The sequence below is a fragment of the Trachemys scripta genome, chromosome 6 (genome assembly GCF_013100865.1).
Source record: "Trachemys scripta elegans isolate TJP31775 chromosome 6, CAS_Tse_1.0, whole genome shotgun sequence".
In the NCBI taxonomy this organism is placed as follows: Eukaryota; Metazoa; Chordata; order Testudines; family Emydidae; genus Trachemys; species Trachemys scripta.
Window position 1 is genome coordinate 107165696 of NC_048303.1, and position 23909 is coordinate 107189604.

General features: G+C 41.5%; 1 protein-coding gene across 6 annotated transcripts in view; it reads right to left on the reverse strand.

Annotated features, from left to right (window-relative positions):
- KDM4C (lysine demethylase 4C) overlaps positions 1-23909 on the reverse strand; it is a 422176-nt gene that overhangs the window by 368288 nt on the left and 29979 nt on the right. For 4 of the 6 annotated variants that reach the window (XM_034773513.1, XM_034773516.1, XM_034773518.1 and 1 more), the window contains exons 2-3: positions 22941-22979; positions 14912-15076 (exon numbers count right to left, since the gene is read on the reverse strand). In XM_034773513.1, coding sequence (XP_034629404.1) covers positions 14912-15055 — 144 coding nt within the window. In that variant the 5' untranslated portion in view covers positions 15056-15076; positions 22941-22979. The remainder of the gene's footprint in view (positions 1-14911; positions 15077-22940; positions 22980-23909) is intronic. The other 2 variants (XM_034773514.1, XM_034773515.1) reach the window with 2 other exon arrangements.

The following is a 23909-nucleotide window of genomic DNA, read 5'->3' on the forward strand; positions in this document are numbered from 1 at the left end:
ATTGAACAGAGCCGGTCCCAAAACAGACCCCTGCAGAACCCCACTCATTATGCCTTTCAAGCAGGATTGGGAACCATTAATAACAACTCTCTAAGTACAGTTATCCAGCCAGTTATGCACCCACCTTATAGTAGCCCCATCTAAACTGTATTTGCCTAGTTTATCGATAAGAATATCATGCGAGACCGTATCAAATGCCTTACTAAAGTCTAGGTATACCACATCCACAGCTTCTCCCTTATCCACAAGACTCGTTATCCTATCAAAGAAAGCTATCAGATTGGTTTGACATGATTTGTTCTTTACAAATCCATGCTGACTGTTCCCTATCACTTTACCACCTTCCAAGTGTTTGCAGATGATTTCCTTAATTACTTGCTCCATATCTTCCCTGGCACAGAAGTTCAACTAACTGGTCTGTAGTTTCCTGGGTTGTTTTTATTTCCCTTTTTATAGATGGGCACTATATTTGCCCTCTTCCAGTCTTCTGGAATCTCTCCCGTCTCCCATGATTTTCCAAAGATAATAGCTAGAGGCTCAGATACCTCCTCTATTAGCTCCTTGAGTATTCTAGGATGCATTTCATCAGGCCCTGGTGACTTGCAGGCATCTAACTTTTCTAAGTGATTTTTAACTTGTTCTTTTTTTATTTTATCTGCTAAACCTACCCCCTTCCCATTAGCATTCACTATGTTAGGCATTCCTTCAGACTTCTCGGTGAAGACCGAAACAAAGAAGTCATTAAGCATCTCTGCCATTTCCAAGTTTCCTGTTACTGTTTCTCCCTCTTCACTAAGCAGTGGGCCTACCCTGTCTTTGGTCTTCCTCTTGCTTCTAATGTATTGATAAAAAGTCTTCTTGTTTCCCTTTATTCCCGTAGCTAGTTTGAGCTCATTTTGTGCCTTTGCCTTTCTAATCTTGCCCCTGCATTCCTGTGTTGTTTGCCTATGTTCATCCTTTGTAATCTGTCCTAGTTTCCATTTTTTATATGACTCCTTTTTATTTTTTAGATCGTGCAAGATCTCGTGGTTAAGCCAAGGTGGTCTTTTGCCACATTTTCTAATCTTTCCTAACCAGCGGAATAGCTTGCTTTTGGGCCCTTAATAGTGTCCCTTTTGAAAAACTGCCAACTCTCTCAGTTGTTTTTCCCCTCAGTCTTGATTCCCATGGGACCTTACCTATCAGCTCTCTGAGCTTACCAAAATCTGTCTTCCTGAAATCCATTGTCTCTATTTTGCTGTTCTCCCTTCTACCCTTCCTTAGAATTGCAAACTCTATGATTTCATGATCACTTTCACCCAAGCTGCCTTCTACTTTCAAATTCTCAACCAGTTCCTCCCTATTTGTTAATATCAAGTCTAGAACAGCTTCCCCCCCGTAGCCTTTTCAACCTTCTGAAATAAAAAGTTGTCTGCAATGCAGTCCAAGAATTTGTTGGATAGTCTATGCCCTGCTGTGTTATTTTCCCCAACATAAATATTGTCTATTTATCTTTTAATTCACTACTTTGTCAACAAGACATCTTTTAAAAACACTGCAACAGCTATTGTTTATGTAGAGTTCTTTATATATAAACTTTTTACATTTGTATTGTTATTAAAAGACTGAAGACATTTCCTCCTCTTTCCCCCCCAACCTTTAGTTTTGTCTTTTTATATGCTACAAACATTGGCAGTGTTTGTGCTGCTTACAAAAACTAAACACAGCAAGCATGGCACTGTTAGTTATTTCTTTATATGTGCATTAGCATCAGCAGTGATGCTAACAAAAGTCTTGGATGAGTTTATTATAGTTAATCTGAATTCCCTCTGATAGCAGCTGTTTCTTCAAAATGCAAACATTTTAGGGTTATATATAAAAGTGACTATTGCATTTTTGTTTATCTTTAAAACACCTTAGTGAGAGTATGGAATTTTAGAATAAATCTAAGATCTGGAGATCGTTCATTGTCTCCAGATAACAACAGGGTCAAATTTTAAACCTAACCCATTGGAACAGGTCTTTCTGAGACTGGGATGTTTCCATTGTTCACAATATAAAACTGCACAAACCTAAAACATGTAGGAAATACAAATTTAGACAACCAAAGAAAATGTTTTTAGCAGATAACCATTTCCTGTTAAAGGCATACTTAATGCTTCTATTTTAATCCTGCACTTACTACGTGGTTAAAACTCACTTTTTTTTTTTTTTTTTTTTTAATTTTATTAACTTTGATGTGACCTTTGTCCATCTAGGGACTGCAACATTGGGCCCAGTGTTTTCTCTTCTTAAAGAAACAAGAGTGCTCAACTGCCTAGTCTTGTAGTTTCCATTAATGTTTTCACACAAATCTTAACAAGTTATATGCACAAAAAAAATACAAAACACTGCTTTGGAAGCAGAGAAGCCATGCATTCAAAATATATGCATAAAAATCAAAGATGTGCATAGACATTTCCATTTTCATGACTATTAGGCATGAACTTGTAGGTTTGGCTCCACAACGCGAATATTAAAAACCAGCATTTGCATTCTTTTCTTTAATTCAAGGTCAATAGTGTTTTGTTTTTAGCAATATGCACCATGAAATATTTTTGTGAATAGTGGCCAAAGTATCCTCCTTCAGCAAACTGGAGCACACTTACTGTTTAATTGTATTACAGTAGTGCTTAGCGAGCCCACCTGAGATTGGGAACTCACTGTGCTATGCGCTCTCACTGTAGTGAGAGACAGTCCCTGCTCTGAAGACTTTACAATCTAAATAGACATGATAGACAAAGGTTGGGGACAGGGAACAGACACAGAAATTAAGTGACTTGCCTAAGATAAGTAGTTCAATGGCAGACCTGAGAACAGAACCTAAAGGTCTCTTGACTCTCAGTGAAGTACCCTTTCCACTAGGTCATGCAGCCTCCCCATTAATGTTTAGCAAAACTATCATCTTCCAAATCACGAGTGTCAAATTCATTCCATGGAGAAAGCCAAATTCTACTTTTAACTGTGGTCTATAGCTTTATGTTGCTCAGCGTTCAAACTGAAAAAAGGACGGACTAAAACAGGGGTTCTCACAACAAATTTTTTGGTGGCCTCAGAGTGCGGCCACCAACTCTTGCTGGTGGCCGTGCTGACAATTTTTCCTAAAATACTTAATTAACTTAAGGAAAAACAAATAAATATGCACGTATACACCTCCAAATCATTGTTATTTATTTATGTTGGGTTTTTTCCAGACTCAGTAATAAAAATAATTTACGGTTGTCTCTATTCTTTAATGGACCTAAACAGAACAGAAATGCAAATACAGCACTCTGCATGTTCTTGTTTTATTGCTGTTGTTTCTTTTGCTTTTTTAGTTGTACCCCTCCACCCCCCAAGACTTGCTAGCTGATAAGTCTTCTGCTGTGAAAAGTGATATTTGTATGTTTGTTAATATCACTTTTCACAGCAGACTTACTCAGCCCCGGCAAGCCCTGGGACAAATTAAGCCCCGGATGGGAAAGTGGGCAGGGAGGCAGCAAGGTCCAGGGACAATGGCGGGATAGTGAGCCTGGGGCCAAAGCCTGGAACCAGAGCCTGCCACCGCGTGGACAGAGTTCAAAGCCCTGTGGCCAAAGCCTGCCTCCCCTACCCTTGGGAAAATGGGGAATTCACCAGCTGCCTGCACCTCCAGCATTTGTGTCTCTGGGGAGAAGGGCCACTGCTTTGCGCCCTATCCCCTACCCCCACCCCCATCACAGCCCAAGAGGCTGTGGCCGCAAGTAAAGGCCCTAGAAACGCATTGGAGAAACACTGGACTAAAACCAAAACAGTGCAACATTCAGGCTTTATTCCTCCTTCAACATATACTGTGCTCTCTCATCAAGCACTTCCTGAAAGCAGAGTTCTCGCTCCTATACATAATTATAGTATGGCTCTCCTTTTTTGGGTAGCTATCTAACATAACAGAGGTATACATTTAGGACTACATACTCCCCTCAATCTCCCATTGCAAAAAGATCGAAGGTAGAATATGGCCTTTATTTAGTAGTTAAACTTTTAGTTACCATTGTGTATTATTTCCTCTCTAACTTATCACATTCAGAATCACTTATTGGAAAAACAGGCTCACTGTTAGGATTGACACACTATCAGGCCTTTGTGTCTCTTCTTTTCCTAGTTTCTCTCCCCCTCCCCTCCCTCTCTCTCTCTCCCCCCCCCCCCCTTTCCTACCTCCCTCTCCCTCTCTCCTCCTTTATTCCCTCTGCATTTTCTTCCCTAAAGCAACTCAGAGCTTCCCCTCTCTGTGAGCATCACTACCCTCCACTTCCTCTTTGCATCTGATAAAGTGATCAGCAATAATATAGTGCTGACATTTAAAGTGAAACATGCCTCTGCAGCAGGGATGTTTGATCAGACTGTCGGAGATCCAGAAATAGAACACCTGCATAAGTGGGTCAAGGCAAGGACCAAAAGTCAACGATAGAGGAGAAAGAAATCTAGAGGGAGAATGCCTTTGAAAAGATTCTGTGGGTGATTGAAGAACAGAAGCATGTTCTACAGAATGTGTTAGGGGCCACAAGTACAAAGGTGCAGACTTTGGTATTTGTGGGAGGGAGAGAAAAAAAAAAATAGAATTCACTAAGGTGCACACTTGATTCTGAAGGGTGTGCTTGTACTAGAGTCTGCTCTCTAAGGAACAGAAAGTCCTTACGACAGCTATGTTCTGGTAAAAGTCCAGTTTTACTGAACAGGACAGAAGCAGCAAGAAGGTGGGATGTTACAAAGAGGCAATAGCAAAAGGTTGGTTATTACGATGTTTGATCTGATGTTACTTGTTAAGACCAAACAGGAGTTCTCCTCATGATTAAGAATATTCTGTACAGCTTTCCCAAGAAATGGGCAAGACTATATGGGGCAGGTATGTTACAGATTGTGCTGCCCCATTAGTGGGAGCTGTGCTTAATTACCTGAATCTCAGGTGATGGGTTTGAGCCTGGACCAATGGTAAGGTCAGGTGACTAGGCATTGCATAAGGGTAGCAGAGGTTGGCTACCTATAAGAGGGAGTCTTCTCCCTCAAAGAGGAAAACCATGGGATGGCTCTCTGGAGAAGGCCAGAGTAGGCCTGGCACAGAATCCCAGCTTAGAGAGATATGGGGAACAGAGATAGCATGAGCAGGGGCCTGATGTCCTAATAAAAGGGTAAAGAGGAGGAAGAAAAAAGTAAGACCCACCTGCAGGGGATGACTTTACCTAGCAGCCAGAGAAAAAGGCTTTGCTGGAGTTATGTGCAGAGATGGGCAGGAGCAAATCCCTTAAGTGGGAATTAGGAGCCCAGATGAGGCATAATGAACTGGTGAACCTGGAGAAGAAGGCTAGGAAATTGTGTCTGTGAATGAAACTGTTAGTTTATGTTAACAAACCAGACTCCAGAAAGGGAGAGTAATTCTCAAGCATAAGAGTTGTGGAGTTTTATTTTCCTGAGGAAGGAAGAAAGGAAACTGAGGCAGCAGTAGGGTCTCATTGGATGAGGTAAGACCCTATTTTAGGGGACAGGGAAGAACAAATTGATTGTCTCTCATGCTGCTGTCATCCCTCTTTCTCCCTGCATCTGACTCTACATGAAGCTCTCACAGCATGCAGCAGCCATTTTGCTGTGGTTGCTGGCCTGCTCTAGAAGGGAGGTATAGTCAAAACAATTTGTTCTTAAGATACTGTGGGTCTGACCAATTACTACCCCTTGGGGACAAGAATGACAAGTTACTTGCAGTGTTCCAGAAAAATCCTTTGATTTTTATAAGCAGGTGTTGCAATTAGTGGTAGCAGTTTCAAGATGGCAAAAACACTTTTGCCTAAGTTTCTTCTCAGCAGATGAAACTGGAATCTGTGAGTACTTGATACACTCTGAGCTGCTGCTCTCTGTGAATGAGTGGACTGAGAGAAAGCACCATAGAACATAGCAGTGTTTTTGAATGATGATGCTGAACCTTTACACTAGAAGCTTCCCAGTATGAATCATGGATCTTACAGACAATTACACAAACACTTATATGACCTCTAGGAGAGATCTGTTTTTGAAATACTGGAGGGAATGACAAGATTAGAGTAAGAGAAAGGGGAACCCCTGCCTACTTTATTTGCATTGAGGAGCCTGTTTAATAGGGCTTTCCCTGCCCCTCATAATCTGTGAGATAGCTTGAGTAAAGCAGAACCATCTGCACTGGATCTGGAACTGGCAAAGCAGAGAGGGACCTATGTCCAGTGACAGGACATGAGCGAATCCTGTGTGAAAAGTCAGTCTATAAATGGTTTAACAGAGGAACTTCATAACCTGCTGGTGAAGGAAGATAACATACTGGATAAATGTATGGACGAGATTATGTGCAGAGTTACAAATGTGGATACCTTCTTAAAGGTATCAGCTATTAATTCCCAGACCCAGGGTGATTCCTTTATACCAAATGCTACGCTTCAAGAAATGATTGCTAGTGAAGTGGCTAAAAACTTAGAGGAGTCCCAGTGCAAGATATTTGCAGAGATCCCATGGGTCAAATAAGAGCAACAGTCTCCCAAGTAGTTCCCAGGTCATATGACATTTGCAGGTAATGAGGAGGCAAAGCCCATGGGAGACAGAATTGCCCAAGCAGAGGGAAGCCACACCAAAGAAATCAGAAGTTGCTGACAGAAGCATCCATAGAAGACAATGGAAGAAAGCAATTAAAACAGCTATTCTTACAGTATGCTAGTGTGTTCTCCAAGAATAATGGGAAGCTTGGGAGATATGATCAGATGCAACATCCCTTAAGCAAGGGACTGTTCCCGTGAGGCAAATCCTAAAGGATGCTAAATTGCATGCTAGAGGATGTCCTGCTTAGACCATCTAGATCACCTTGGGCATCCCCAATTATAATCGTGAAAAGGCCCAGCGGAGACTTAAGAATATTTATTGAATACAAGAGACATAACTAAAGAGTTCAAGATAGCAGCCTTTGAGTCACTGAAGGAAACACTGCTAAACCATGCTGCGTTTGAATTTCCAGACTCATCCTGTCCATTTGTGATAACCTGTGATGGCTTATGGTCAGATTTGCATTTGAACAAATTGATTAGCTCAGTTGGCAGAGGCTGGTGGCCTTTGGAAGTCAAAAATTAAATGAGGAGAGAAAACAAAAATTCAGCAACAGTACTGGAATTTCTGGCAATTGTGGAGGCCGTTGGGGCCTATCATCCATATTTACTAGGTTCAGAATTCATAGTTCACCGTAAACATGGAAAGTAATAGATGGTTGTGAATGCTCTCAGCTGGATGAGGACAGTGAAAATAGACTCAGACTGATCATGTGACGACATCTGGCAGGAACAGTCTAAGGACCTGAGTTATTTTGGGGTGCTAAAAGATCTACAACATGAGATGCAGACTGGAGAGGTTCAAAGCAGTTCAGGAACATTGATCCAGCTACCCATTTGCTGGTGTATGACTGTCCAGATCTATCAGGGTTGTCTTGTCAGCAAGCTTGCAGAGAGCAGTGCTGGAGTGTCTTCATGACAAAGCAGCAGGCTGCCTGGGGTAAGAAAAGACTCAACCAGATATTGGACAGATTTTTTTTTGGCTGCAGATGTTAAGGATTTGGTACTTTCCCATCTTACCTGTCACAAGAAAGCACCAGCAAGGAGCGGCAGAACTCCTTTTAGGGGATATGCCCCTATCTAGTAAGCCCTGGGGGTTCATGATTGTCTTGGAAGGACCACAACCAGAAACACCAGTTGAAATAGTTATTTGCTGATGGTGTATGACACCATGTAAAAGTATGTTGTAGCAGAGGCACTGAAGGATAAAAGGCCTGAGGCAGTTACAGCTGCACTGATGAAACACGTAATGTTGCAGATTGCCCCTGCCCCTGCCCCTTCTCTCCCCCTCTGCCTCAGCTGCCTTTCAATGATCGGGGAAGGAATTTCAATCACTTATTACATGAGGTTTGCTGATAACTCCAGATAACATACCTAAAGTGAGGTCTGGGGTTGCCCATCCTGCAGGTAATGGAAGAATGGAGAGAGTAAACAGCACCACTGGTTCCATGCTCATACTCTTAGCGAAGACCAATGAGACTGAGATATGAGGACACTTCTTGTCTTTGCATATAACACCAGCTGACACTCATCTATTCACCACTCTCTCTCTCTGATTATTTTTGGACTCGCAAACCCATGCTTGCATATGACTTGATGTTCAGCAAAAAATGGCAAGGCCTCCTGCACCTACACAGGCAGAGTCTTAAACCAGTGACCTGAGCACAGCATTTCAGAAGGTGGAGGAACAAATGAGCCAGAAGGAACCATGACAAGCACAAGGTGCCAGGAAAAAGTGACCATGTGCCCATCTAGGACGGAAAAAACATGTGGCTATGCACAAGGAAAAATCAGCCAGGGGGGAAATAAATAAATAAATACAACTTCAAATGTCCTCCTTTTCAGGGGGACCTTACACAACACTTAAGAAAATAAACAGTTTATCCTTGCTGATATGAAAAGTGAGAGCTTGCCGCTTTGTAGTACACGGAGAATTGATGTACAGATTTATTGAAAGAAAGGGGAAGGCAAACACTGAGGTTATTCAACAACCTCAGAGGAGGATTTGGAATTTCACCAGCAGATTCCTGTAACTTGTAATACGAAACTGGTTGTGGAGGAGTATGTCTTCAAGACTTCTCCACACTGCAGTCTTCAAAAGACTGTCTACGCCCACCAGATATGCCTAACCTGGAGAATATGAACCCTATACATGCCAATAATCTCTGGATTCAGTTACAAGTGACATCTCCATGACTGAATACAGGACTCAAGGAGGCAGACTAACAGGAAAACCTGTGAGGATGGCAGACTATCTGGATTCCTCGGAATTACAATGATAATAAAACTTTAGTTACTGTTTTCAACCTCTTATTAAACCAAAAGAGGGAAAGTTGTAATGATCAGTGCAGACAGCATTTTCACCAATAGATGGTGCTGAATCTTTATTTTACTGTGGTTATCTTGTTTTGATATTATGTTAACCTGGTTTGAGGGGGCTTAAAAGGAAGTTAAATTCTGCCTGTGTGCGCTGATGTTCTTACTTGCAATGTTCCAATAAATCCTTCAATTTCTATAAGCGAATATTACAGTGTTTGTAATTTTGTCACAATTTATGGCTGGAGTTTCAAAAGGGCCAGCTCCCAGGAATTAGAGAGATCTGGGAGGTGACTGATGGACCCTATTAGCCTACAGGAAGAACTGGAGACCTTAAGTCTTCATACTCTTAAATATCCTTCAAGTGTACCTTTATTTCTTCTTATGGGGAAGGGTGAGAATATTTGGAAGTGGCCTGCATCCTGGATGTTAAGCTGAAAGGGGCCAACCCTGAATATTGGTTATTTGTAGGGCTCTACCAAATTCATGGCCATGAAAAACACAACATGGACTGTGAAATCTGGCCTTTTGTGTGCTTTTACCCTTACTATACAGATTTCACGGGGTAGACCAGCGTTTCTCAAATTGGGAGTCCTGAGTCAAAAGGAAGTTGCAGGAGGTTCGCAAGGTTATTTTAGGGGGGTAGCGGTACTGCCACCCTTACTTCTGCGCTGCTTTCAGAGCTGGGTGGTTGGAGAGTGGCAGCTATTGGCCGGGCGCCCAGCTCTGAAGGCAGTGCCCTGCCAGCAACAGCGCAGAAGTAAGGCGTGCCAATACCATACCATGCCACCCTTACTTCTGTGCTGCTGCCTTCAGAGCTAGGCAGTTGGTGAGTGAGCAGCCACTGACTGAGGGCCCAAAGCTCTCCAGGCAGCAGCACAGAAGTAAGGGTAACAATACTATACCATGCCATCCTTACTTCTGCGCTGCTGCTGGCGGCGGCTCTGGAATGACCTACAAAGAGATTTGAGGTGTGTGCAAAAAAAACTCTGGAGACTATCAGATGAACAAAGTTGAGCTGGAAAATGTATCCTTACAACTTATTTTAAATGGGAGAGAGAATGCAAGAGAGAACGCATGCATGCGTGTGTGCACACGCGAGGACTGACACGGAAGAGTGGAAAAGCCACGGAACATAATGTACTTCCACTTCATTCTATGAGTATTGTTTTTTCTGTAAGTAAACTGCACCAGCGCCGTCTTGCCAACAAACAATTGAGGTATAAACACCCCCCCTGGAACATTAAACTTCAAATCAACTCATTTACAGTGTGCAAATATCCCAATCCCTGACTGGTGTAACCATCAGAGAAAATCCGACTCCCACTGGAGGCAACAGGAGTTTTTTCCGATGACTTCAACAGAAGCAAGAGGAGATGCCCCCCTCCCAAATAATATTTATATTATTAGGAACCTGCTAACAGTAAGATCACAGGACAGTTTCCATTCTAATCCATTGTTTGCTCATATCCATAACGTTGTTAAACCACCCTTTTGGGTCTGAAATTCTCTATGCTTAGTATCTGTCCCATTATTGAGCAAAATAATAACAACACCTAGCACTTATATTGCACTCTTCATCAGTAGATCGCCAAATGCTTCACAGTCTTTTTAATGTACTTATCCTCACAATACCTCTGTGAGGTAGGGAAATATTATCCCCATTTTTTCAGACAGGGAAATGGGGCATACAGGATCTTGCCCAAGATCACACAGGAAGTCTGTAGAGGAGCTGGGGTATTTAACCAGGTCTCTCAAAGTCTAAACTAGGGCCCCAATCACTAGACTGTCCTTTATCTCAAAACAGTTCAAACATTTTTATGTGAAAGGAGAGTGAGGAAAAAAAAATGCACTTTCCCCCATAATCAAAAAAAAAAAAAATCAATCTGACTTTTTGGAACAGGGCTATAAGTGGCTGAAGTTTGAAAATGGCACTTTGACATGGAGACATTCCTTGCTGAGGGAAGGAATAAATGGCCTTCTATGGAAGTAAATTTCAAAATTGCTTGACAATATAAAAGTTTTAACAGGTTATACTGTGTAGAGAGGGGGGGGTGTCCGAAAGCCTGTCTGCTTCTCTCCCAAGCCCTGCAAACCACTGTAGCTCTGAACCACAAACTGGCTTTTAAATTAGCTAGTAATGCGGACTCCCTACCCATGTTCAATGTCATTCTGCAGCTACACTTCATTACATCATGGCAAATAAGAGAAACAACATAGTGATGACAACCCAGTGACCAACTCCTGCCCCTCCACCTTATTCATCATTTTTGTATGCACAGCTGCACTTCCAGCTAATGTAAAAACTAGAGGATACAGACAGACAAACTTCAACCAGCTTTGTATGCATCTAAGATGAAGTCTGGCAGGCTGAGTCACATATGTGCTGGAGGCCATGTGTCCCAACAGCCTCAAAATAGTCCTCACTGCTGTTCGGAGGTTGGTTTTTAGACTTGTGCAGAAGTTCAAAATGGACCCGAACTTTTCTTGAAGCAGACAGGCTGTTGCAGTCATAGAATCAAGAATGGCCCCAATGAACTCGATTCTTTTAATTGGTTACAAAAATCAACTGCTCGGTTTTATTTTTAGACCCAGCCAAGCAAATAGGGATTGAATCTGGTGGATGTGGTCCATCACCTGTTGGTTGAACTGGCCCCAAACCAGAAGCAAGGGACACCATCCTGAATTTTATCTTCCTGATAAAAGTGCTTAACTTTCTTAAGCTCAAGATAGGCCTCAAACCCCCTTTGGGTATGATGAAAGGACCATGAGCTTGAGGCATCGCAGAGAGCTCAAACTTGTAACCACAGGCAGTGAGAAATGGATCAGTGTGGCCCTTCCCTTTTTGCCCTCAATTCAAGGCACAAGGATGTGCAGAGCACATGCGCCAGCCCAATGGGTACTGCTAGCTGAAGGTCTCTGACTCGCATATTCTGGGTTCATACACACCTGAAGTAGAATATATATTATGTGCACAATCATTTGAAAGAACACAAAATGACACAGCTTGCTCTTAATCTCTGTTCTTCCGCCCTCTCCGCTCATTTCAGTTATGTCAGTCCTGCTTCTCAGGGCTCCCTCTATTTTTCAACAGGGTATTTTAATGTTGAAAAGCACAGAACTCTCTCCACCCCTCAAAAAAGAGCTGGATAAGCAGGGAAAGACATTTTAATGTGTCATACGTAAGATGGGTCAACAGCATTTCCTACTGTGGTTCCAGAGTGAGATCCAAAGTCTGGATGGGAGTAAATGAGGCCAGGAAAGAATCCAGGCAAGAAACAAACACAGAATTGATGCCTGGGGCCATATTTCTTATCACATAATGTGCTGGACTGATCAAAGCTCACAATCTCTCCATTATTATGGTAGGATATTTTCTTAAATGCAGAACACCTGAACTCAGGGGGCCACTACCATATTAAAATTAATAAAGGATCTCAGTGTCATCACTCCCTTCCCTGAAGCGGTCGAAGAAATGAAAACGAGAGACCAGCCAAGTCTGCTGCCTTTGGGAATTTCAGTGCAAAATTAAAAACAGTTAATACTGAGTTTGTGTGTCTTGAAAGAAAAGTTTTAATATTTTCAGAAACACAGAATGACTCTTTTCTTATAGCTGACATGAGAAAAGTTGTCTGTACTCAGCATGCTGTCAGCTGCTGCTATCTTTGTAACAGATCCTGGAATTGAAAGTCATAAATTACTGACATTCTCCCTGATCCCCAGTCCACAAACAAAGCACTCTGGTCTCAGGTGTCTTTAATCTGTTAATTTTCTTTGTTTGTTAGATTAGCTCACCAGTTCCAGATCTCATTAGCTTTCTCCTGTTACACACCTCCAGCCACACCACAACCTCAGTGTCTGCAGTCTCCCGGTGTGACAGCCCTCCTGAGAGCCACTACAGAGGTTACTCTAATGACTGTCACTAAATACACAACCCTGCTATCAGACATAACACTAATCTAAATGTAACATCGATTAAAACATTTCAATGAGAAAAATATTTACCCAGGGAAGCAAGGATTATGTTTAGAGCATAATCAGAACAGAAAAAGTCCTTATCTCCTGATAGGTTTTAGCAAGTGACTTACGCTTTCAGTTAATGTCTTTAAGAATATTAACTAGGGATTTTAACAGAAACTGATACTGTAAACAGCTCAGTTTTATTTACAGTTGAAAGGCAAAGAGAGTTTGACCTTCTGTTTTTAAAATATTTTTTCACTCTTCACTGAGAGTAGAAAAACCACCCCAATCAGCCTGCCCAAAAACTGAACGAGGAGTGCAATCACCACTAAACCCCAGTACCTTCTTGCTCCCTGATGGGGACTGAAAGCATTGACAAGGCAGTACAAAGCACATTGAGGAAAGAGGGCACCTTCCTTCACTCTCTAGTAACCAGGCCTTGCCTTCACTGTGAAAGAGGCAATGAAAGGCCTCAGAAAACTCTGCATCCAGCCCATGGTGATTGGAAGAAAGATCAACACAATGTGGATCCTTTGAGGGTGGGAAAAAGTAGGTGGCCTCATGGCGCCAAGAAGAGTTTAACATACCCCTGGACAGTCTACCATCAGCAAACCCAAGATGCTGAGATGTTGGGGATCAAGGAAGCAAGTCAATATACAGAACAATCCAAAACGAGTTGCACTATCCCCTCACTCTCTGCTAGCTCAATTATTGTTAATCAGAAGGGGACCAAAACATATAAGCTTCCTGTTCCCCAGCCATCTTAGGACTTGATTCTGCAAGGTGTTGAGTGCTCTGGCTTTGGTCCACCAAAGCACCTGTCCCACTGCAGTGATTAGTACCATGCAGCAAACCCTCAAAGAGTAGGTCCCCATTTGTTTCCAAACAGAATGAGCACAGAAGGTGATGGGGACAATACAACATCAGTGTGTACTTTTATGTCACATACTTATCTATGTCTGTTATGAATGAGTTGCCCAATCTAGTAATTGGAATTTTCGTTTAAAAAAAGAAAAAGAAAGTTTCTAGCCTTCATGCTTGCAGAGAAAAGTTTGGAGATATGACTGAAGTGCATCCTCAATGCTCAAAACACAGAAAGCAATAAGAACCCAAAGTTCGTTATTTTTTCTTTATAAAGCTCATTTTAAGCCATTCTGATGATTTTTTAATGTTCTGGGTTTGCAACACAGGGTTGGAGACCCAGTGATTAAGGTAGCTGTTCCTAGTGACTACTCTGAATGACTGAGCTGAGATTCCCAGATCTGCATGTGCATGGTTGTGTTTCCTCCCCTATGAGCCTCACACTGCAGGACTACGTAAGAGTAACAGGACTAATGTATATAGCAGAGATAAGAACATATTCATCATGTAAATAAATAAGTTACACCAAACTGAAGTTGTGGCAATCTCTCTCCATTAATGGAAACTGACTAGCTACAAGGCCCTGAATCAACCATTGCTCAGCCAAGAGGCAATGCTACAGTAGCTTTTGCATGGTTTCCATGTCTTACTTTTGTCAATCAGAAGGTAGGATGATTACAATTTAAAAAAAAAAAAAAAAAATCGACAATTTGAAATCCTATGATGGCCCAGATGCTGTAAACACTCAAGAATGTGCTTCATTTTATTCATAAGTAGATCCACTGACTTCAGTGAAATGATTCAAGTCAGTAAAGTTACACACACCTTTAAGTGTTTGCATGGTGGATTCCTATATTTGGAATACTGGATCCCCTGATTTATATTTTGGACTGCACTTCTAAGCCTTCTAACTTAGTCAGCCTCAAACAGAGATTTTCTTTTCACATTCCATGTGATGATAATAGCAAAACCCAATAATTTGAGAGTATGTGGCGGACATCATATTTTCTTTTTTCTTTGTTTATATGCAACGTGAGCTATTCCATTTAGCTCTCGTTAAAGAGTGACATATCAACAGCTATCACAGGAAAACCATTTGAAAAAATTATTAAAATTTAACACATCAGTTTTGCAAAAGGCAAATGTTTCTGAAAAGAGTTTTTTTTTTAAATGTAAAAGATGTTTACCTTTGCAAGTCCAGCACGATGAGCACCTTTTGATTCCATGTACGCTAAGTATTTGTTGAACTCCCTGAATTCATCCATTGAAGGCCTAAAAGTCATGATTTTGCAGCTTGGGTTGGGAGGACTGTCCGAGACTACAGCTGCCATTTTGGCTCAATATCAGTCCTGCTAAAAATTAAACAAGTTATTAATAAGTATAATGTAAATTGAAATGAAAAATCCTTCAATGAAAATAGTCTCCAAAAAGATATCAATATATCTGCTTCTACCTGGAATGAACGCTTTTGAAATGCTATCTCCCAGGCTGGTTATAAGAACACAATATAAAAATACAACTAGGTTGTTCAGCCATTATCCACCCTGGTGAACCCAATCATGAGTAACAGTTGCACAATCTAGCCCCTCGTTGGTTGTCTTTATAACAATATACTCTCTAAACTTATCCTTCAATATTATAGCAGCATCTGCTTGGGCTGGTTCATCTCCAGTACACTGCAATTTTCTCTGTTGTAGGTATTTACAATACATGGTAGCCTCATCACCATAGACCCCAAGCACCTCACAATACTCCTGTTTGGCAGTGAAGTCTCATTATTCCCATTTTACACCTGGGGAATTGAGACACAGAGAGATTAAGTGACATGTCCTAGGTGTTCTGGTCACACCAGAAATTTATTGCACAGCCAAGAACTGAACCCAGATTTCCTGACTCAACCACAAGGACTTTCCTTCCCCTCACTGCTTCTTTTAATAGGTTTTAAAGTATATATATCTATACCAAAGGCATAGAGAAACAGGACAAGTCCTCTCCCCCCCGACCATGTTTTATCACTAAAAAAGAGTAATTAATTTATTTCATTTAATTAAAAGTAACAAAAAAAAATATTCTTGTCTCTCATACAAAGATATAATACTCATGAAATGAGTAGCTACTTATGTGGTTTTCACATATTTATGCTTCTGCTATAGAAACTAACACCAGTCCTGCAATTAGATCTGCTAGTACAGACCCCATCACCCGTACAGAGCACTTGTGGGATCAAAGGCATACTTTCTGGGTTTGCAACCGAGGCATGTTGCATACCTCATGGCAGAATGCAATACAATAATTCAACCTTTGATTGACTTTTTAGAGAATTTGCATTATATAGCACAAGAAGGAATCAAACTTTTATAAGCAATGTCAGCTCACTGTAGGTCATCATTTCTCTTTTGCCCTATGCAAAAGCATAGCCGGGGCGGAAATTACATAGTGTTATAATTCAAAATTGTCACCTTTTTGCTCTGTAAAATACTATTTAAAACATCATCATTAAATACCAGCCATATAATCCTAATTCTAGCTCAAAGTGTAACAATATATGTGAGCACAGCTATGAAAGAGAAAGTTAAACCAGTTTACATATTAAAACATCTTAGCTCAATTTGTTAGCATTTTTAAATATGCTGTGCTAAATGTGTGGTATCCATGAGCAGTAAATATCGGTTTTAATATACTGGAATCAGTCATGAAAAAACAAATAATGAATATTGAAATTAACTGGCATTAAGGCATGTTGGCCTTCCCACCATTATCCTTCCCTACTCTGCTCTCCACCACAGCAAAATACTCCTAATACTCTACAGTCACTCCTTGGATAATCCTCCACACTCTTTCCAGTCTTGCTGCCACTGCTACAGTGGCTTCATGCCTGCTGCTTATTGCAAACCTTGGGGACATCTTCACTTTTCCTTCCTCGCCTTCTCCATCATCAGCTGTGGCTCTCATCTCCTCCCCACTCCACAAAACTCTCTTTATGGCCCCTGCCTGGGAAGGACTAAGGCACAGCGGATAGTGGTGGAGGACAGAGTAGGAGCTTCTGAATTTTTCATCTCATCTGCTCCAGGAACCTCCTCTGTGCCCTTAGGCAAGTCTCTTAACCCAGGCCTCACTTCCTCCATCTAGGGAATGAATTTAATAATCATGATGTAGTTATGAGAGAGAGAGAGAGAGTGTGTGTGTGTGCGCACACACATGCACATACCACTAGCTTGGCCACAGTATCCGGTCTTCGTTGGTTTAGGTTTGTGTGAACTGCTGCTCTTCACATCTGTCTGTGAAAGGTTCTTTTATGTCACTCTCCCTCCTCTATTAGTGTCCCTGCACTTTTGTGCCTTTACTTTCCCCTTACAGTCGATCTTTAGTTCTCCCACACATGCACACACCTGACTCCTTCTTTTGGCATTTATCACCTTGTTTTCCTGACCCCATTTTCAGTAAGTCCCTCTCCCCTCTCTACTTTTTCTTTGTACCTAAGACGTTGTTTGAGCTGAAACCTTGGCTTTGGTTGAGTGGCTTTTTTTTAAAAACTGTTTCTCTGTTTAAGCCTGCAAGGACTATGGGGTAGGGTGGTCGATGTAGTTTGACCATTCCCCTTTTTTTACTGGTTTCATTCAGATTCCTTTCCCTTTTCCTGAGAAACAGTTGTTAAGGTGCCTGATCGAGATGCTTGGCTTAGACCGGTGAATTGTACTATTCTGATTTCTGGATATTTTTTCATATAGTGGCTTTTTAATGGGGAGAGGGGAGGGGAGGTGTGCATATGTGTATACACAGTTGGGGCATTCAGGGGGGAGAGGGAGTACACAGTTGAGACAGTCAATAGTTTTCTTAATGGTAATCAATTGAGATATACCAGATATACCTTGCATAAAGGATCCTTGGAGTCATTTCCACCAAGAGTGCCCCTTTCCTTTCATCTCCACTTCTGGATGCACAGCTGATCCTGCTACAATCACTGGCCCAGGGAATATGAAAATGGAATGGGATCCATGAGACCTGGGCATAGTGATACTTGCCTTTTCTGACATGCTTGAAGGTTACTGAATAGGGGACACTGTATTAAAGCCAGGTGTTCACATGTTATGGTGGGCAAGTGCCAGGCTTTCTACCAAGCAATGAACAACATTAAGAGGCCTCCTGTACCCACTGCCACCGTCCTTAATCCATACCTGCTATTTCAGGCTAGGTGCCTGGCGCAGTGTTTCATATTCTTCTCAGCCACTACTGATTCAGCAAGCAGTAGCAAATCATATTTACACTTTTTCATCCTTATTAGGCATTTCCTCCAAGAGAGACTACATTAGAAAAGTAAATGTACGGTAGCACTAAAGATTCAAGCATGCTGACCAACCAGTAAAACTAACTACCGGTACTTCCACTCATTTGCCAAGAGGTTATACATCTGCTTCACTGATTGCAGATAAACAAGGCTACATTTTAGTCACGGGTATTTTTAGTAAAAGTCATGGACAGGTCATGGGCAGTAAACAAAACTTCACGGCCCATGACCTGTCCATGACTTGTACTATATAGCCCTGACTAAATCTTGGGCTGCACCCTAGGGGCACTACGGGTGTTTGGGGGGGGGGCGCCACAGGTGCTCAGGGGGAGGGTGGCAGAACTGGCAGGCTCCCTACCTGGCTCTCCGTGGCTCCCCAGAAGCAGCAACATGTGCCTCCCTCAGCTCCTAACTCCGCGCGCTGACCCCACCCCAAGCATCGGCTCCGCAGCTCCCATGGTGGGGAACCGCGGCCAATGGGAGTTACGGGGGCAGTGCCTGCAGACAGAGGAAGCACCCAGAACTAGGAACTGAGGGAGGGACATGTTGCTGCTTCTGGGGAGCCCCCCAAGGTAAGCACCACCCAGAACCCTCACCCCCTTCCACACCCCAACCCTGAGCTTCCTGCCACACGCACCCAAAGCTGCTCAGGTGTCCTCCAGGACAGCTGCACTGGCCACCGCAGAAGTCCCGGAAAATCACGGAATCCGTTACTTCAGTGACCTCCGTGACAAACTTGCAGCCTTATGGATAACTAAAGAAGAACTCAGACTTCTTAACAAGATAATTACTTCATAACCACAATAACCAAAAGGTGTATTTCCTCAACAGTAACAGAAAGACCACATCCAACAGCTGTTATGGGTGAGCCTCTGGAGGTCAGGAATGTTCTATTGGTGAAATTCTTACCACATACACTAACACATAAGCCACTGGGCTTTGTGCTAGGATAACCTCCCTTTCCTTTCATGTGCAGGTCTTAATTTGATTGACAGGGCATGAGGGAGGATAAGAGGGAAGGAAGAATAGAGGAGAAGATAACAGAAGTGAAAGAGTGTAGTGGCACTTAAGGGAGGAATATTTTTCCACTATGTTTAAAAAATAGCATTTATGGTATTTTCCCCACCCTTAATCCCAAATGGGTCAACTGATTGCCTTACTTGACCTACAGTGCTGTTTCTATTTTATTAGTTTTCCCCTGAACCGTGATGGGGATTGAGACTAACTCCCCCTGTATTTATGGATGTCCAGCTATCTACATTTATCTAGGAGACCAAGTGGTTTCTTCCCTTATTTATTTAAGGGATTTAAATGTAATTTTCCTTATTCCTGAGATGCAGTTTGATTTTTCGATATTTATCTGAAAAATAGAGGATTTTTCTTTAAAGTTTTTTTTAAGATGGTCTGCTTTACATTTAGGGCCTTTTCCCCCCAGATCCACACCCCGCCCCCTACTTCTTCCTTTCTTCCAACCCCCCTTTAACTGGGGTTTTAAGGTAGGTAAAAAGAAAACAGTTAGAAGAAGAAAGATCTTATGCAATATATAACTCCCCCTCCAGTAGAGCTACAAGGCTGGGTTATATCGCCCCTGCCATGTTCTGGACAATTTTTGGGAGGATAATTGGCAATGATGTATGGCATGAACTCTGACAGCCAGGACTTAAGAAGTTAGTAAGGGCCTTTTTCCTTCAATGCCTGGCGTGCAATATTACCTGCAGGAACATGCTCATGACAGATAACGGTATTGCTGACACACACTCATTTTCAGTTGAAATTTTGCTGTTATGACCCTACTATAGAGTGAGAGCCTATGATGCTGCTGCAGCATCTACGGATAGGAGTAACCCAAGAGGTTTGCCATTGGTGAATCAGTCTATGCTCCCAGCGACCTTGTGGTACCACTGGGCTGCTTTTATCCATTTTGTCTTGTAAGAAGGTTGCTAAATTCCATGACTTGTGACCCATTCATTGTGAAACATGTGGGCCAATGCACTAGGGAGCAAGGTTCCACTCACTCTACAGAGACCTCATACCTACTGGTCATCTTCATTCAGTGCACAGGCTGCCAGATGCCGTGATCTGTAAAGGACTTTCATAGCGTGCCGAACAATGGAAGGTTTGGCTAGGTCTTGGAAACCTCCAGAGGAGCAGGAACCACCCACTCACACTCACTCTGCTGTAAAGCATTATGTCTGCCTTACTCAAAGCTGCCAGCATCAGGCAGGAGGCCCTGTTGTTCAGGGTAGCCTTTCGGCATGCTCCTGGTAAGGAAGTTTGCACTAGGGGCTGAGGGAAGCCAATTCTAGCACATTCCACAGAGAAGACTGGAGTAATGCAAAAGATTTTGACCTTCAAATCCCTTTCTATAAGCCTAAGTAGTTGGAACCAGACCTGAGCTGGGCCTGAGGTGGGTGTCTGGGTTATTTGGTCTGTTCGATAGCTGCTTTGTCATCCCGTCCCCTTTGGCAACCTTTGAGTAAAAGCTTTCTGTTCATACACAGGGACTCTTTCCCCTCATTCAACATCAGCTAATCCCAGGTTCAGGAATTGGATAGATGGTGCTCTGTCTGCTTTAGAACATGTGTCTGCTCAGATTTGGCTTCCTATTTGTCAGCCAGCAGAGCTGACCATGGTATCGCTTCTCAATTTGTGCCCATTCTCAGTGCTTAGCTTTGCTTGCAGCTTCAGGGGCCAGACTGGATCAACATGATCAGCAGATTCCCTTCCCCAGTTGGATCTTGGGCCAGCCTGTAAGAATGAAAATTCCTAAATAGTTTTCTCCTAGGAAATACCCAATATGGAAGAGTCACCCTGGGCTCTGCACATGAAGAGCTGCTGTGCGACCGGGTGCCTCTATTGAGAACACATGGGTCAAAGAGTCACGACACTGGGAATAAAATTTAAGACTTGTATTACTTTTGATTAAGCAGCAGATAAACATCTTTAATCCTGCATTTCCTCAATCCTTGGAAAAAATTCTTCTCACTCCTATTTTCAGCATTCTAAGTTTGCAAACAAATCAGTTACTGCAAACAAAAGTCAGAAGGGGAGGGTAGGAAATCAGGGCTTAATACGGGAGTCCAAGGTCAGCCTTAAGTATGGTGTCATTACCAACAGCGCCATAAAACTGTTGAGCACCTTGGACTTGGTCCAATTCCAGTTGAAGTCTATGGAAATTGGGATCAGGCCAATTATGAGAGGTGCTATGTAAAAAATAAATAAATAAATACTACCTATATAGTATGAATTCCCCACACAGATATCATCTTAGTGCAGAAGATAATAGAAATCCCAGAAACAAATACAGATGTTAACAAGTGACACCAGAACAATGTTTTATTGATTATCTGTCAATTGTTAAAAGCTATTAACAGACCTATATCATTAGAGCTAAAGACTGCATCTCTTTAATGTCCTTTTCCACTACTGTAGTAAAGAGAAAATTGCTGCTAAAGTTCAGATGATACAACGTTGGGGGGGCTTTGTTCATTCATTTCCCTTGCTAGCTAGTTCATGCATTTATCTTTTTCATCTTTATTCAGTGGCTGTGGCTTGAGAACAGCTTCTCTCCCTTCAGAAGTTGTTTCTAAGTTTATCTTCTGTAGGGGAAGGAAACCAATATTTAAGTCTCAGCTAGTGAGCAGACGTTAATCTGTTAATTGCAATCAGTATAATAACTTATCAAGCACTAATTATACATTTTGAGAGTTTGGAAATATTTCAAGGAGCAGATTGAGACTAGAAATATATACTTGGTCACGTCTTACTATACTATATATAACAAATCTAGTATTTTGATATATTAAGAATGTGTTTACTAGTCCTTCGCTGATGAGATAAAAAAATTTCTCAATATCTGAACTCTGCAAATTTATACTCTGCTCTATTGTGATTTTATGTTTTAGATATTTCCAGTTTACAGGTCATTCAGCTAGTTAGAACACATCTGTAGTCAACAAATATTTCAAATTCATTTATTTTTAAACTTTGTCCTCATTTAGCATGTGTGTGTGTACCATGAGGGAGGGGGAAAAAAGTGATTTCCCTTTTTATTCTTATACTATCTTCTTCCTCTACCTATACAGTTGGATTCATGGTAGTAAGGCAGTGTGGCTTTACAAGCAGAAGACAACAAAAGATACTACCAACCTAACCTTTAAAACCCCTAAAAACTTTCTCCATAAAAAGCCTGTTTTAGAATGTGGCATAAACAAAACAACAAATGATTCAGTGTAAGCGGTTTTAATTGCATTTTGAGATGACTACTCATCACTCATGGATAATGTACCTATCCTAAACTTATGCTGATGTCTTTGTACCACTCTGCATGATCACATGTTCTGTGCATATGCTGATGCATATTATAGCTATTGTAGCAACAGCTATTGTTACAGTTGTTTGCAGGCACAGCATCTCTTCCTCTATTTCCCCAGACGGGGTCTTGGTGGGTATACTGCAGATAGGATTTCATTCTCTGCAATCTTTGCTATCCAAGCAAATAGCATGTACATACAATTACATCCAAAACCAACCCACAACACATTAAAAGCATAGTAAGGTTTCAAAGTCAAGGACTGAAAATTTAAGCCCCAAATGAGCACTGCCTTCCAGAAGTTCCTATGGCTGCTTTGAAGAATTTACTTTTAGTTGGTGGTATCTTCCTATTCTACTGGTCAAACGCATACAGTGAAAGGATGGACACAGGCATCTAAGAGCCAGAGGATTAATGCCCAATTTACTTAATGAGGGGAAAATTTACTATCAAGTCAGCACTGGAATTTGACCTCAGAATCAGTATTTTACCTCAGAATCAAAGAGAGAGAGAGAGCGCGAGCACACAAAATTAATTGCTTGACATAAAATAAAAATCTCTATTGCCGGGCGAGAGAAAGAACACTGTAGGGAAAAAAAAAAAAAAGGTAATTTGTTACCTGTGATTTTGTATCTTCAATTCTTTCTTTTACTTCCTCCTACCAACAAGTGTAGACAAAAAAAATTAGATAGATATATTTATTAAAATCAGTTATATAGTACCATACATTTACATACTGCCTCAAATGATATAAGATACAAAAAGTTTCCAACCTACTGGCCTGATCCTGTAAGCACTTATGCATGAGTTACTTAACTCGCATGTGCATTTCATTTAATTTCCAGAGTTTTCAGGATCAATTCTTCCATAAAACAAAAATTAAAACAATGACAAGGTGAAACATGAGACTGTGGCTCATGAAAGGGAGGCTATGGAGATAATGGATAAAGACAAGAGGAAGAGAGATTCTTGGAGAAGTGGATTTTCAGATAGTGGAATCCAAGAGAAATTCAGACAAACACAAAAATCCCAACAGGATTTAACTGCCAGCAAAAAGGTTGCTTCCACCCACTGAAGACTGGAAACATGTGAGTAGTGACACTGTAAATCCTTAACATAAGGAGCAACCGCCCCACCATTCTGACTTCTCATCTCCAGCTCCTAATAGTAACAATAGGAGAAATTAAGCTCATTTATCAAAGCTGTTGTAGAAGGTGGCGGAAGGGAAAAAATTATTATATATTTTTTTATATTTTATTATATATACACACACACACAAACTTTTACATATAACCTGCATTACAGTGCAGATAACTGAATTTAAAAAGCTACATACAACTACGCTAAACGATATGCACATGTGGCCTGATGTGTGTTCGTGCCCACCATTGCAATATATACATAATGGTGGATATTTGCTATTTATAAGCCCCCACTGGCAGCCAAGTATCACTGGAAAGAGGTCATACAGGATATTTGATCTCTGTGTATCCATTTGATTTTCAAGCCTTCACCTTCAGACAATTAAAAAAAGTACAGTTGTCTCATTAACAAGAATACAGATCCACTCTACTCTATTCCCCCAAGC